Genomic DNA, 13,690 nt, shown 5'->3' on the forward strand with positions numbered 1-13,690 from the left:
TACTTCCATTCGGTACCTCTCTCGCCCCTTTTCTTAATTAACCTATGATTCTCTCCACCTCAAGAATCCCTTCTTTCTTCCAGTTACACCAAGTATAAATAAAGATCTTAACTCTGAGAACATAAGCCTTCGCACAGAACTTCCTCATGGCCGCGTCATCCAGTTTGCATCCCTGTTTCATTCATTGGTGGGATTGATCATCCAGAGTTCCTTGCCGTGACTTGCTTCCGTTCGCCAAATGAAATGCCACGATACGGATTTGGACCCTTCATACTTTGCAATCGATGATTACCAAGTCTACAGGCCTAGGACAGTTGATAATGATCTATTAAACCCATGGGATATAAGGGAGGAGGAAACATATATCAACCGAATTACTCCAAATAAATTTCTTCCCGTAACCGCTGCAGATTCTTAAATATCCCTCCTCCAGGTCCCTCGCTCTCCTGCCTCTGGTGTCCCCTCCCAGAAACCCCGTGCGCCGGCTGTGCCTGTAAATAAGCCGATGATGACGAACCCCCCTGCGCATCCAATACCCTCCTCCTCTTATCGTCCACCATCTTCGCTAACCCATCCACAATCCGATTCCGCGCCTTCTCCTCGGCTGTCCCCTTCCACACCGTCGCAAGCACCCGCAACGCTTCAATCCGGTCCGTTGCGGCCTCTAATCCAGCAACGGCGTCATCTGAACCGAGGAGTGTCGCTATTTCCGTTCGTAGTTTCTTCGCGACTTCCTGACCCTTTTCTTCGCGGCTGTGGCTATCGGGCCCGGAATCCGGCGCGGAAACGGAGATAAATGAGGACGCGAGAGAGGTTTCCGAGGGCGGGAGAGGCCATTCCATTGCGTCGCCGAAGGTTTGGACGACGTCGTCAAGGTGAGCGCGGACAGCGTTCAGGGTGCGTAGTTTGGTAATGTATTCTGCTTCGATGGGGGGCTCTTCGGTGTTATCATCGTTGTCATCGTCGCCGTTGTTGCTTTCTTTCTCGATCATGGTTGTTGGTGCTGTACTTGTAGTGGTGGTTGTGGTAGTGGTAGTGGTAGATTTGGCGTTGCTAAACCGCGCCATTTCTTCTCGGAGTCCATCTGTCAATGTATCAGAGAGACCTATTGTCTCGCCCCGTAGAATCTCAACCTCGTATGCAAGCCTGCTCCCACTGCGGAGGATTTCATCCGTGAGTTGTGTGAGGGTATTAGACTGTCGAATATTCAGGGCGTTGGCTTGGGAGAGAACAGACTGAACGCGGGAAGAGAGGTCTGCAAGGTTCACAGGTGTTTTTCCGTTTCCTCCTCGTGAAGTGTGGGAATATGATTGTGTTTGTGAGGACGCCAGCGTCAGCGGGGGGAGGACATCGTTGAGGAAGTCGACGGGGTCAAAGGATGGGTTTGTGAAGTCGGGGTTGATTGTTATGGTTCCGGCAGTTGCTGCTGAGGATGTTTGGGTCCTGGTAGCTTGCAGAGCTGAACTGGACTTTTGTGAGGGAGCCATCTGGCTATCTGGGGGGTTGGATATTAAGGGTATCTAGTATGAAGGGGCGAGAGTGCCCGTGGCATCTTGGATTAATGTGGTGTAGTTAAATCAAGAATTACGGTTGAGTTGGTGTCCGTCCCCACTTGGAGCTACAGCCTCCTGGTTAGTCTTTACGAGTACTTTGGAATTCCATTATTGCAGATATCATCAATCTCTATAATTTTATCTGGATTTACTTCTAAATATTGTCTTTATCGACTGTCAAAGGTGTAGTGTCGGATTTATGGGTTTATCCGGTAGGTCATATACTCGCTGCTGAATTCAAAAAACTAGACTTGGATAATTTGCGAAGCGACTCTGTATACAGGTAAATATATTATGAACCATGGAATCCCTCCGGGTTCAACCCCCTAGGATCTTTTGTCCCTTTCTCTCTTCTTTGGACACAGAGCTAGCCCACTTATCCTCCTCACCTCCTCACCCACATAAGCTTATGCGCTGACAGAGCCGAGAATCTCTCAATAGTTAACTAGTTAGTTAGTTAACTAATGGGAAGCGCTAAAAAAAAGGCTAAAATAGCCCAACAACCTAGGCCATATATTCTCCATTGCCTGAGCCAGCATTAGAACGGGCAAGCTGGTCGGATCAATCAGGTTGGCGCCGTCCGTTAATGTACCAGCCGTCAATTGAGAGGAGTGTTTGGATACTAGGGATTTGCAGTGAGAGGTAAGCAAAACTCGTTTGCGCCTCCTGTACGACATCTTTTGGGTTGACCCGGTGGCCCAGCAATTACACTCTGGTCATACCGCTCAATCTTGGCTTTATCCTGCGACATACTAATTGGTATAGATCAGTGTAGAAGCCGGAGCTTTTGACGAGAATGGAATACTGGGGTTCCGATAGAGTGGTTGGGTGGCAATCATCTTCTTTGAACGTCTTCGTCGCCGTTCTAGATTAACGGCACCAAAGTCCAGCCCCTTACATTATTGCGTTCGTGTACATATTGTGGCATCTGTCATATAACCTGTGCATGCAGTTCAATTAAAGACCATATCTGAGTCGCTTTCAGTATCAAACTGACAGGTAAAGGTCCCATTTATCCTTGGCCGTTGGTTGATCTCGGCATTGGATATAGCACGCTATTTGGGTACAAGGACCTGGGTTTGCGCTCGAATTCTGACTAGCGAATGTAATTTTTTCATGCCAAAAATACTTCTTGGGTAATATTCATAGTAGAATTTCTTATAAAACATGGTTTAAAATCCCACGCCCGGCCTTTGTACTTCCCTCCCCCGCCCCCTTTGTTTTTTCACACCCATCTCGCTCTTCAGTATTTCAACTAACATCTTATAAGCCCAGTTGACACCCGGGATCTACAAACATGCAGAGTCGTATGAACTTCGATGATGTTGCATGGGAACAGAGTGAGGTGATTGAGGATGCTTGGATAGCAGGGTTATTTGAGACCGATACTTTGAAAGAAATCGGTAACTTGATCGTGAAGCACCGAAAAGGCGTCCCTGTAGAGTTATGTGACGCTACAGCCGGAGGGTTTAATGTATGTTTCCGGATGAAATTCGAGGATAGTGGCTCTGCAATTATTCGGTTTCCAAAACCTGGCATCGGCATGTTCCCTGAAGAGAAAGTTCGCAACGAGGTTGCTGTGATGAAGTATCTTCGGGACCATACATCGATTCCGGTCCCAGTTATTATACACTGGGGGACAAAGGAAGAAAGCCCCCCCGGTCTAGGGCCATTTATTATCATGGAATATATTGACTATGCCATGGATTTGAGTACAGCGCTGAATACACCCGGGCTTGATATTAAAGACCGCCCAGTTCTTGATCCACATATCGACAACGACAAGCTAGAAATGCTGTATGGACAGCTTGCGGATATCTTGTTACAGCTATCTAGATTATCATTTCCTCGGATAGGATCCCTTTCCCAGATAGATGACTCCACATGGGAAATAGCACGCCGGCCTCTATCTATCAATATGAATGAACTCGTCCGGTTAGGAACGTTACCACGCTCAAAACTGCCCACCACCACTTTCAATACAGCATCTTCATATTTCCAAGCCCCTTGCAGAGCTACATACAGAGCATTTGACCCAGCAACGGAATGACGCAGTCGACTCTGCGGACGATTGTCGACGGAAGTTTGTCGCTAGACGGCTCTTCCGCAAGATCGCCAGGGACGGCCGACTTACGTCCAGCTTCCCAAAAGACAGCGGCCCGTTCAAAATATGGTGTGACGATCTTCGGCCCTCCAACGTGCTAGTGGACGCAGACTTGAAAATTGTTGGGGTAGTAGACTGGGAATTTACCTACGCAGCGCCAGCCGAGTTCTCCTACGCGCCACCATGGTGGCTGCTTCTCGAGCAGCCGGATTACTGGCCAGACGGGATCGAGGCTTGGGGAAAGAGGTTTGAACATCGTCTGCAGACGTTCTTGAAAGTGCTTCTCGAGCGTGAAGCCGCGGCTCTTGAGCAAGGAAACTTAAAGGAAGACCAAAGACTTTCTGGTCCAATGCAGCAAAGCTGGGAAAACGGGGACTTTTGGGTCATATACGCAGCGAGGAAAAACTTTGCCTTTGATGCTATCTTCTGGCGGAAACTTGATGATCGTTTCTTTGGTCCAAGTGGGGTTTCAGAGCAAGATAGATGGAAAGAGAGGATAGACCTCCTTGATCAGGAGGAGAAAAACTATATGGAGGAGTTCGTGAGCCGAAAACTTGAAGAGATGAAAGAAAGAATTTTGGCATGGGAACCAGAGGAAGGTTCTGAATGTTAAGCTGTCTGTCATTCTTATTTTATATATATATAGTTATAAAATAAACATAGACCACACTAGTACCTTTTCCTAGCCCTAGACTATCTATATAAAGCCATTTTGTGAGAGTTATTCGAATACTCCAAAAACAAGCCAGAAAGCCAGAGATCACTACTATAACAACGGCGAAAACCATGACAACACCTAATCCTAAACTGACAAAAGAAAGAGAAGCAAAATAACACGAAAAGTCAAAATTTAGTAGCAGCCGGTATTATATTTGGCATCCCCCTTGTAATGGATGGACTTCACTCCACGCGGCCGCGTTCAAAGACAATCTTGGAACAGTCCCATACAGTTAAACCCCGCTTGAACGAAACTGCAGTCCTGTATTTACAAATGATAATTGATGAGAGTATCTCCCCAAAGCACTATAGGAATTTTGAAGGATATTGTAAAGCCACTGGAGATCTACCGCGCACTGGTCTCATGCTCCCTTCCCTGGGTGCTAGCAGTTGCTTCTACTCGGGTAGTCATACAAGAATCATAACAGACATTAATTCAATGATCAAAACAGACGGGTATCTTCATCCAAGCAAAATAGAGAAAGCAGAATACAGAAAAAGGCACGTGTCAGGCGTTGTTGCATTTAGATGTCCTCCACCACACGTGCATTCATAGCACGCTGAAATCCCTCGTTAACTTGAGGGTTGGAGCCGTAGCGACTGGGCCCCTCGCCGGCGTTTTCGGCTGTTGCCAACTGTTGCTGTATGCTTTGGTTCATAGCGGGAAGGAAGATGACCTTGCTGTTGGCAGTCTTGGCCATGGCTTGCATGGCCTCGAGGTATCGGATCTGCATAGCAGGAGCAGAAGACAGGATGTCGGCGGCCTAGAGAATAATAGTCAATATCAATCGGCCAAGCAAAAATAAACTCAACAGAGTGATTCGTACCTGGCGCATTAGCTTAGCCGACTCAACTTCAGCACGAGCAGCAATGACCTTGCTTTCGCCGATTCTCTTGGACTGCGCAGCCATGGACAGGGAGTCCTGGAGGTCATCACTGAAGATAATGTCCTTGATGAGCATAGACTCAACCTGGACACCCCATCCTGAAGCCACCTCTTCGATGATCTCCGATGTGGATTGAGCGATCTCCTCGCGGCGCTCGATCACATCCTGCAAAACACGCGCTCCAAGTACGTGGCGCAAAGTTGTCTGGGTGCGTTCCACAAGCGCCTGACGGATGTTGGAAATACCAAATGCAGCCTTATGTGGTGAGACGATTTGGTAGTAGATCACGGAAGTCAGGTTGAGAGTAACGTTGTCCTTGGTCATGCACACCTGGCGAGGCACCTCGACGATCTGAATCTTCACATCTACAGTAATGAGGCGCTCGCTCATAGGGTTGACCTTAACGAGACCGGGGTCGACAGCGCGTTCGAAGCTAGAAAAAGGCAAGTTAGCGCATTTCTCCTTCATCAGGATTGCGGATTCACAAACCGGCCAAATCTCGAGACCAACCCGACTTCACCTTGCTGGACAGAGCGGAAGGGGTTTGGACAAGGACAGCAGGGAATGATACCCAGTGCACCGATGCACTCTCCGATGTTGTGTTCTATAAAGGAGACGCTATGTTAGTACTAAGACCCTTTTTCTGACGTCAGACCCGCTATTTGGCAAGTGACACGTACTAAAAGAGGCATACCACCCATGAGCCTCGGGGTTCTGGTGGTCCTGCTCAAGCACTTGGGCGTATTTAGGCTGCAGATCAGACAACCGCGCAGGCTGGACGTTGACGATGCCAGATGGACGGTGATGAGGGCGAACTGGCGCTTTGCCGTTAACAGAGCTAGCTTCCGCAGACATGTTCAAAGGCCCAGGGTGTGATTAGAGAGCACGCGACAGTCGATCGAGGGGTTGCTGATAGAGAGTTGGATCGTTTTCTAAGTTTAAAGTCGATGTATGAGAAACCCTTAAAGCGATGGAATCCACTATGTAGCTTGAAGGGGGAGAAGAGCAAAAGAAAAGACGATGATGGGATTTAAATAAGGTCAGGACAAAAGCAGGACGTCACTCAAGTCTCCCCACCGAAACACGAGCAGTAGACTGCTTTGTAGCTTCTAGCTTCTTGGCAGGGAGCTTCAGGACTAATCATCGTTTGGTTAAAAGGTCTTTGGACAAGTTGGAAACTGAACCTTGTCTTCCAGTCGCCTTAGGATATCCCATTATTGGTCTCCTCCACCTCCGCCTTCCAAAAACCTCCCCCAAGGCTCAGCCCAGTGGACCAAAATCACAACTCTTGGTTGACTATATGTATTGACTACTTCTGGTATAAGTTAGTCAATGCAGTTGTCATTGTTCCAGGGCACCCTGACAGCACTGCCGCATCCCAGGAAGTATTAATGTTCATTGTCTTGCCAGTGACCACGGTCTGACACATCATGTGAGCAACCCCCAGCAGCCTTCCGCATTTTCTTGAGTGATTTGAGTGATTTTTTCTTTTGCCAAACTCAAAAAATACGATAGTGCGATTTCTGCATCTGAAGGTTTCGGGGGGAGCAAGCGTTTTCCTTCCTGTTGTATGGATCCATTTGTAGCTTTGATATCCGGATTGAGAAAATGCAGCGCCGAGCCCCGCAGCCCTGTGCCCTGTTAGTAAACTGTCCAGTGTCCACTGTCGGGCGCGTTGGGGCAGTGTTCCACCACGGGCACTATTGCTGTTATTGGTAGCTAAGAGTAGCCTTCATGATGATTCTTCGGCTAATTCTCCGATAGGGTCAAAATATTGCAAGGCATTGATTACTATATTCCCGATGCTACATAGTTGCAAGGGACAGCAACTGTGACGCTCCACTCTTGACTTCTACTTGGTTATTGCAGGGGAATGAGACATTTCACAGTAGATGGCACCAGGGCAAAGGAACATGCCATCAACCATATCAAGGTAAAAGCGCAGAACCCACAACGTGTATAGAGTGAGGAGTATTCTTGTACAGGGAGCTAAGTATACTGTAAATACACCAGCCAAAGTTGAGTAATAGGATGCATGTAGTTAGATCTACAGTCTTTGTTACTTGGAAACAGCACAAGTCCCTGAAACTAATTCTAGCTCATAATGTCAATAAAAATGCCTGCTTATATCAAGAAGCATCATTGGTCTAGTGGTAGAATTCATCGTTGCCATCGATGAGGCCCGCGTTCGATTCGCGGATGATGCAATTTCTTTTTAATTTTTGCCAATGCTACCTGACAATGAATCTGAATCTTTCAACACCTTTTTCTTATCCTTGCTTTTAAATTTTACAAAAGAGAAAATAATATAACACATCATCACTTCCTACATTGCTGCATACAGAGCCATATTCATCAAGATAAGCAAATACAAAGTATCCTAGCATCTACACTTTGAACTTACAGTCAACTCTTACATTGGATACAAGGTGGCTTCCCTATACCAGCGGCGCTCGTTTCACAACAGGGTAGCTGTAGCACTCCCCCTTAAAGGGTTGTCCGATATCCCAACATAGCTGAACAGCTCTTACTATGAGACTATTGGATCTCACAAATGAATTACTCATACAAACCACAGACAATATTCAATCTTGAATTCCTGAGCATGAAATGATCATCCCCTGTATAAACCCCTGGCTACATTTCTCTACCAGCACAACTTGGTGTATTCTAACATGGTAAGTATTAGCAACATTTCAATTTGAAGAGTAGGATTAACCACATCACAGGGGGACTAGAGAATACTTGCGTAATCGATGCAAGCCCATCTATATTCACATGATATAAACGCGGAAGAATAAACTGAAGAATAAGCCATGATCATCTCTGTAGAATAGAAGTTGATGAGCCTTATTGTTACTTGTTGGGATGAACAATCAATACACTCCTAATAATTAGTTTTATGTACTCGCTTAGCTGCGAACCAACGCAAGGGAAAACAGAGATGATTTAGTCAGATTTATAAGGTGTTCCCTGCATCACTATATTTATATTTAGGCACCTTTAGCCCGCTTATGGCTTCAACTAGGTGTGATAATGGGTTATCATGAATAAACTACTAGTAGTTAGAATGATGAGCAAAACATCAACATATCTTCGCTAAAAGGGGCTGTGGTTTCTGAAGCACGGTTTCCTGCGTGGAGCTTCCCCGGGTCATGTTTCACAGCAAGGCTGCGGAGGGATCCGAAATGGATAAGTTAATGCCGTTCATTGGTGTCGATCTTCGGGGTGAGTGCCCTAAGTCGGATGATATTCTGATCCTTGAATATAGAGTAGCCGCCGTGGAGAAGCGATTTACCCGTTGCATATCCCTGGAGGGGATTATAGCTTTGTTTATTTCTCAGTAATCTAAATTGCTTAGAACACGCACTTCTATCACGTAAATGGCATTCATCAGTTTATTGGTACTGGTTTTTTAATACCTTAGCAGTGTCCCTCTTTCCAAGTCACCAAGGGAAACTCATTCGTTGGCAATTATTTCGTGTCTCATTTAGTAGAACTCCACCAAGGCTACCTACCTACTGTCCGACTTTTGAAGGCCAGATCAATCGCTTTCAAAACAGTTCGATCTACCACGGTAATTGTAAAGGAGTTGGAAGATTAGCCCCTAAGACAGGCTCAGCAGTCCCGATGTCCCTGCATAAGTTAGAGAGATGATTTATCTCTTTGCTGCATAGTCATGAACATACCTAGGACCCCGAGGTGCCCAATACTCTCCAGTCTTGTTGATATCAAATTCTTCAATAAATGAAGCGAGAGATTTGGCGGCTTCTTCGGGAGTGACGGCTGTAAAGCAACCGTTAAGAAAGATGCAATGAATCGAGATTGAATTGAGCTTACCTCCACCATCGTCCCAGTATTTATCAAACCCAACACTTCTCGTCATATCCGTGCGCATAAACCCCGGATGGACTAAGCCCACAGCTATTCCCATAGGTTTCAAATCCAAACTTAGAAGCTTTCCTACCATATTCAGAGCAGTCTTGCTAGCATGATGACCGTAGTTGCCTCCACCTTCTTTCTCATGGCGCAGGGTAATGCTGCCGCTTTCACTACTACCGAGAATAACCTTGCTTCCTTCGTTGAGGTGACCCGCCTTGACGAGTTGCTGGACTAAAAACACTGGTGCTATGGCTGATGTAGTGTACATTTGTACTTGTTTGTCCCAATCTGGCGTATCAAAGGATTCGAACCCGAAGTATCCCGCTGTAACGATGACCGTAGAGAGTTTGAGTGATGACGGGAGTTGAGAGACGAGTTTCTGTCCAACATTGGATTTCAAAAGGTCAACTTCCGTAATCCAGGATACTTTAGGATGACTATCTGGTTTGCTGTCCGAGCGTGTGGTTCCAAAGACATTAATGACTGAAGGGTTGGATGCGTATAGATCTCGGAGAGAGGCACCCAATCCCCGAGTTGCTCCCACAATAAGGATATTACCACTCATTTTGTCGTCAATAAGCGGGCACATACACGTATTAAATAAGAGCCCACTATACAGTCAAATTTGATAAATTAATGTTCAAAATTGAAGAAATTGTATTAGATGAAAGCGGGTTTAGATCATGATGAAGTGCAAGATAGCATCCAGTGTGACGCAACCCCTCCGGCGAATGACGTAAGCCAATGATCCTAAACCGGGAGAACATACACGTCAGCATAGGTTGACCTACATGTCTCTATGATTGATGGATGTAATAATGGCTATAATTAAAACTTCTAGAACCTCTTTAAATCTGGAAACCACCCTGGAGGACAATACATCTCGACGTATAGTATACTATAAACTGGACCTCGGTATGGGTGCAGGCCCTGCCAAGAAATGCTGACCTACAATCACCTTTTCTCGCGACAAAGCTGCATCCCTCCTGGGCACTTTTGTAGGTACGGCTTCATGCACCTCCGAGTTCACGAAATTTGGAGAGAAATACATTCTAATTAATACCACTGATCAATATGAACATCAATCACCCTTCCCTCTGTTAAAGTGGCTATTATGGACCCAGAAACAGCTGTACTGCTCCAACCTAAGCCAAGACCAGCTTAGTCATCTAGACCACCCTACTCGTCCGCGCCGACGACGAAAACAGGATTGATGCAGGTTCAGGTTTCAAGTTCAGTTGTTCACATTTTAGATGGTGACAATCCCCTTCCCCGGTGGCTTTGAAGCTGGAGCTGGTCTCCTCATGTCTTTAGACGCTTGACCATGAGCTCTCTCCAACAATTCCTCCTTCATGTGAAACGAGCCCGTGCTGCCATCAACCAGAAAAGACAGGCAGACAGCAGGAGGAACGCTTCCAGACATAGTCTATTTCAATCTCAATTTTCTTCGTCGTCGGTGTATGTATCTCTTTTGGGGGGGTTAATTTAACATTATAGCCTGGTAGTAAGGTTGAAGCTAATGCACTTCAGTATCGACAGAGTCCCTTCAATACCAACGTCCTCACCCTGGGATCTCCTTCCGGTAGAAATCCAGATCAAGATATTCGCCTACTGCGGGATTACGGATTTTCCTCCCCTCAAACTCGTTTGCAGAGCATTTAACCAGATCCTCTCCACGCATGAGCAGTCAATAGCTCGGCAATACCTCCGTCAACGGCGCCATGGAACACTCCCGTCTCCGCTAGATAGCGAAAGAGTTTATACGAGAAACCCGGAAGACGATGTGGTGCTATTGTCGGATCTCTTTCCTCCAGCAAAGAGGGCACGAGGTGGCCATCTGTATACTTTCCGCTATATTTATAGTCTTCGTCGGCGGCAGAAGCTCTGTTCAAAGCTGTGCAATTACCTCGCGGACCGAGTCATGGACCGATTCGTGCACAGTGAGCCGACTTACATGAAATCTTTCTTCCCTTCGAAAATAGAGCGAAATGACTTTGTGAAAGGAACGACGGCGAGGATTTGGTTTTACCTTACACCATTAATGTAAGTTCAGCCTGGAACTCAGCGTTCCCAACGCTCTGCTAAGACGGACAAATTTCCCCTTAGGTTTTATACCTTATACTTCCTCGAGACATATTCCCTTGCTAGACGGGAGCAAACCAATATTCTTTTACGCGACTTTGAAGCAGGACGACTACCCGTTCCAATACCTCCTCACATCCGCAAAAATATGTATCGAGAGCTGCAGATAAAGATCATCCAAGCGCCTCCGTTTACTGACACGTCTACTCTTATATCCACCCACCACTGCATGCAGCTTTTAGTCTCATATCTACAATACACAGTACCTCCCGACGAACGTGGGGATTCAGATGATAGCTGGATCGGCTCCCTGCTTACTGTTTCACCCTTCCTGCGGATCGTGGAGTACTTCTCAGCGGAGATTGGGGACGGTGGCAACCAGCGAATGCAGCGGAGAGATTTCATGTACAATTTTCATCAGGATATCATGCAAAACGAGAAGGACGACATGAACTCTCTGGTTTTTGGGAGCGCACCCAGCGTCCACCTCCATAGTTCGGTGCAGGACGTTTGGTTTGATGTTGTCAGAGCTGAGCTAGCGTCAAGAAGGACAGGCAGACATGCTGTAGAATGCATTCTTGTCTGGCAAGATCTACCCATTATCTTTGGTTGTCCTGACTGTCAGTCCGGGGCGTCTGGCGGCTGGTGTGCATAATATAGATATACCTTCGGGGGGTTTCTCTACATTCTTTTGTTATTTTTTGCATACGGCGTTCTCAATTGGGATTCGGGAGATGAATGGATGAGCATTTTGGCTAATGCATTGGCAAGCTGGAGCGAATTTCTTTTCTTTGCTTATGCTCGTCCTAATTTTTTTGTCTAGATTTCAAACATTACTGAAAGCATTATACAGGAAGCTGCTATAGCATCCCATTTGTTTCTTTCTTTCTGTTTTAAACCTGACTGCTTCAAACAGCCCTAAGCCCTAACTATGCAAGACCCTTGGGAAAGGCGACCTGGCTGGCACGTGCGCTGTTTGCCAAGTTTGTCTCCAAGTCGCGTCTTGGGATAGTTACATACGGAGTACTGGCAAAACTTCATCGCAATTAGACCATCTTCTAAGAACTGAATAAGGTCGAACTTATAAAAATTGAAAAAAAAAAATCGCCGTCCCGAAATGTGATAAGCAGCCTGCTAAAAAGTTATTTTTTTTTATCCAACTGAAAAGAAGTTCTACAACCAATGTACCACGAGGCCTAGACCTTCATTCATAGCATAGCATAGGAAAGGAATGGCGCAAACAAGCCCGCACCATCTACTGAATACTTCATGGACCTCACACCGTCTCTCCCCACTCCACCATGGGAACGAGTTCGAGACTCTACTCGATAACCCCACAGCCCTAGATACATACGCCACACGCCTGCGCGATCATCTCACCAATTCCCTCGCTAACGTCCAAGGCTGGCAGGCCGAAGAAGATGCGCCTACTCTCTCTACCATCGGTGCTCTCAAGTCATGCACCTGGGCGACTCTCTCCCCCCTCTCCGACCTGGGTGGACAAACCCACCAGACTCAACGTGAGGACCACCAGGCCGGGATCCTGGTGACCCTGGAATACGAAAACATCACTTACAAAGCTGCTCTGCTGGCTGCGCCGACTACAAGCGCTTCAGAGCCAAAGACGAAGAAGAATAAGAAGAGCAATCAGAAGAGGAAAGCGGAGTCGAACTCAACCTACCTCCCTGTACTGCTTACACGGCTACCGAGATCCCTGCGGGAGAGCTTCACGGGGTTTCTCTCTGCGACGTTTGACACGTACTGTTCGCTGCTTCGACTACCTTCGAAGTTTATGTGTGCCGCGCTGGAGACGTACGTTGGTGGCTTGAGTTCGAGGGCTGAAGGAAATCCGTCGTCATCGTCTGCACTCATTGAGGACGTCATCAAAGAAATGCATCTCACTTTATCTTTCTCCCCGCCTATCTCGCCTGCATTGAAGTCGCTCAACTTGAGCATTCCGCAGGCCTCACTTACGGCCTTTGTGCGCGCGGCTCCATCTCCATCCACCATCGGGTCAGCTTCTGGTTCCGGCTCAGTGGATGATCAAGGCTCTTCTTCTGTGCTTTCGGGGCTTTCGGCTTATTTAGAGAAACATCTAGCTCTGGATTCGGGTATGAGAATGGGGATGGGGTCTGCTGGGGAGCCTTTTTTGGGAGGCGAGTATGTGCGTTTAACAAGGATCGCGTGCGCCGGGTTTGTTATTACTGGTGAAGGGAGGGTGAAGTTGGTTGCACAGGCGAGGGACGGCGAGGGTGAAGAAGAAGAAGGTCGAAGTGAGAGAAATCGTGCTGCGCTCAGAGCAAGTGAGTCGTTGCTTCGGGCTCTTTTGGGGCGGGGTGTTGCAGAAGAATAATTTCTTCTTCTTATATTTTAGGAATTCTCTTTTAGTGTTGGTGCTGTAAGGAGTTAGATACCATCTATAAATCTATTTTCATTCAAATAAATATGGCATATATTATTTATGA

The 13,690-nt window shown here is 46.8% G+C and overlaps 6 protein-coding genes and 1 non-coding gene across 7 annotated transcripts; 4 read left to right on the top strand and 3 right to left on the bottom strand.

Annotated features, from left to right (window-relative positions):
- Positions 1-27: 27 nt before the first annotated feature.
- On the bottom strand, positions 28-1,551 carry P175DRAFT_0500380 (uncharacterized protein). Its single transcript, XM_040896946.1, has one exon. The coding sequence runs from the start codon at positions 1,485-1,487 to the stop codon at positions 375-377; it is 1,113 nt and encodes a 370-aa protein (XP_040752881.1). The 5' UTR covers positions 1,488-1,551; the 3' UTR covers positions 28-374.
- Positions 1,552-2,850: 1,299 nt separating this feature from the next.
- P175DRAFT_0508455 (phosphotransferase family protein) lies at positions 2,851-4,270 on the top strand (the record flags this gene model as incomplete). Its single annotated transcript, XM_040898352.1, has 3 exons — positions 2,851-2,893; positions 2,924-3,483; positions 3,557-4,270. The coding sequence occupies 3 exons, from the start codon at positions 2,851-2,853 to the stop codon at positions 4,268-4,270; spliced, it is 1,317 nt and encodes a 438-aa protein (XP_040752882.1).
- Positions 4,271-4,671: 401 nt separating this feature from the next.
- On the bottom strand, positions 4,672-6,343 carry P175DRAFT_0187820 (slipin family protein). Its single transcript, XM_040892533.1, has 4 exons — positions 5,942-6,343; positions 5,751-5,865; positions 5,202-5,694; positions 4,672-5,138 (listed from the first exon to the last, which is right to left on the bottom strand). Exons 1-4 carry the CDS (start codon positions 6,114-6,116, stop codon positions 4,899-4,901), a joined length of 1,023 nt encoding a protein of 340 aa, XP_040752883.1. The 5' UTR covers positions 6,117-6,343; the 3' UTR covers positions 4,672-4,898.
- Positions 6,344-7,397: 1,054 nt separating this feature from the next.
- Positions 7,398-7,468, top strand: P175DRAFT_0t54. Its single transcript has one exon. It is a non-coding gene; the product is annotated as a tRNA-Gly (tRNA).
- A 1,362-nt stretch (positions 7,469-8,830) lies between these two features.
- P175DRAFT_0435151 (oxidoreductase, short chain dehydrogenase/reductase family superfamily) lies at positions 8,831-9,708 on the bottom strand (the record flags this gene model as incomplete). The annotated part of the gene is made up of 3 exons (XM_040893712.1): positions 8,831-8,897; positions 8,951-9,047; positions 9,102-9,708. 3 exons carry the CDS (start codon positions 9,706-9,708, stop codon positions 8,831-8,833), a joined length of 771 nt encoding a protein of 256 aa, XP_040752884.1.
- Positions 9,709-10,375: 667 nt separating this feature from the next.
- P175DRAFT_0456143 (F-box protein) lies at positions 10,376-12,089 on the top strand. Its single transcript, XM_040894619.1, has 3 exons — positions 10,376-10,601; positions 10,674-11,186; positions 11,250-12,089. Exons 1-3 carry the CDS (start codon positions 10,468-10,470, stop codon positions 11,878-11,880), a joined length of 1,278 nt encoding a protein of 425 aa, XP_040752885.1. The 5' UTR covers positions 10,376-10,467; the 3' UTR covers positions 11,881-12,089.
- Positions 12,090-12,280: 191 nt separating this feature from the next.
- On the top strand, positions 12,281-13,666 carry P175DRAFT_0556461 (uncharacterized protein). The gene has a single exon (XM_040900697.1). It carries the CDS (start codon positions 12,457-12,459, stop codon positions 13,576-13,578), a length of 1,122 nt encoding a protein of 373 aa, XP_040752886.1. The 5' UTR covers positions 12,281-12,456; the 3' UTR covers positions 13,579-13,666.
- The last annotated feature ends 24 nt before the right edge of the window (positions 13,667-13,690 follow it).

Source organism: Aspergillus ochraceoroseus (assembly GCF_002846915.1).
Source record: "Aspergillus ochraceoroseus IBT 24754 chromosome Unknown P175scaffold_3, whole genome shotgun sequence".
Taxonomy (NCBI): domain Eukaryota; kingdom Fungi; phylum Ascomycota; class Eurotiomycetes; order Eurotiales; family Aspergillaceae; genus Aspergillus; species Aspergillus ochraceoroseus.

Excerpts from the sequence above, each read along its gene's own strand:
- P175DRAFT_0556461 (XM_040900697.1), top strand. The coding sequence starts at position 12,457 with ATGGCGCAAACAAGCCCGCACCATCTACTGAATACTTCATGGACCTCA.
- P175DRAFT_0500380 (XM_040896946.1), bottom strand. The coding sequence starts at position 1,487 with ATGGCTCCCTCACAAAAGTCCAGTTCAGCTCTGCAAGCTACCAGGACC.
- P175DRAFT_0187820 (XM_040892533.1), bottom strand. The coding sequence starts at position 6,116 with ATGTCTGCGGAAGCTAGCTCTGTTAACGGCAAAGCGCCAGTTCGCCCT. Across the intron at positions 5,866-5,941 it reads TGGGTGGTATGCCTCTTTTA|AACACAACATCGGAGAGTGC; the intron begins GTACGTGTCACT and ends TCTCCTTTATAG. Across the intron at positions 5,695-5,750 it reads TTGGTCTCGAGATTTGGCCG|CTTCGAACGCGCTGTCGACC; the intron begins GTTTGTGAATCC and ends GCCTTTTTCTAG.
- P175DRAFT_0456143 (XM_040894619.1), top strand. The coding sequence starts at position 10,468 with ATGAGCTCTCTCCAACAATTCCTCCTTCATGTGAAACGAGCCCGTGCT. Across the intron at positions 10,602-10,673 it reads CAATTTTCTTCGTCGTCGGT|TATCGACAGAGTCCCTTCAA; the intron begins GTATGTATCTCT and ends AATGCACTTCAG. Across the intron at positions 11,187-11,249 it reads TTTTACCTTACACCATTAAT|GTTTTATACCTTATACTTCC; the intron begins GTAAGTTCAGCC and ends ATTTCCCCTTAG.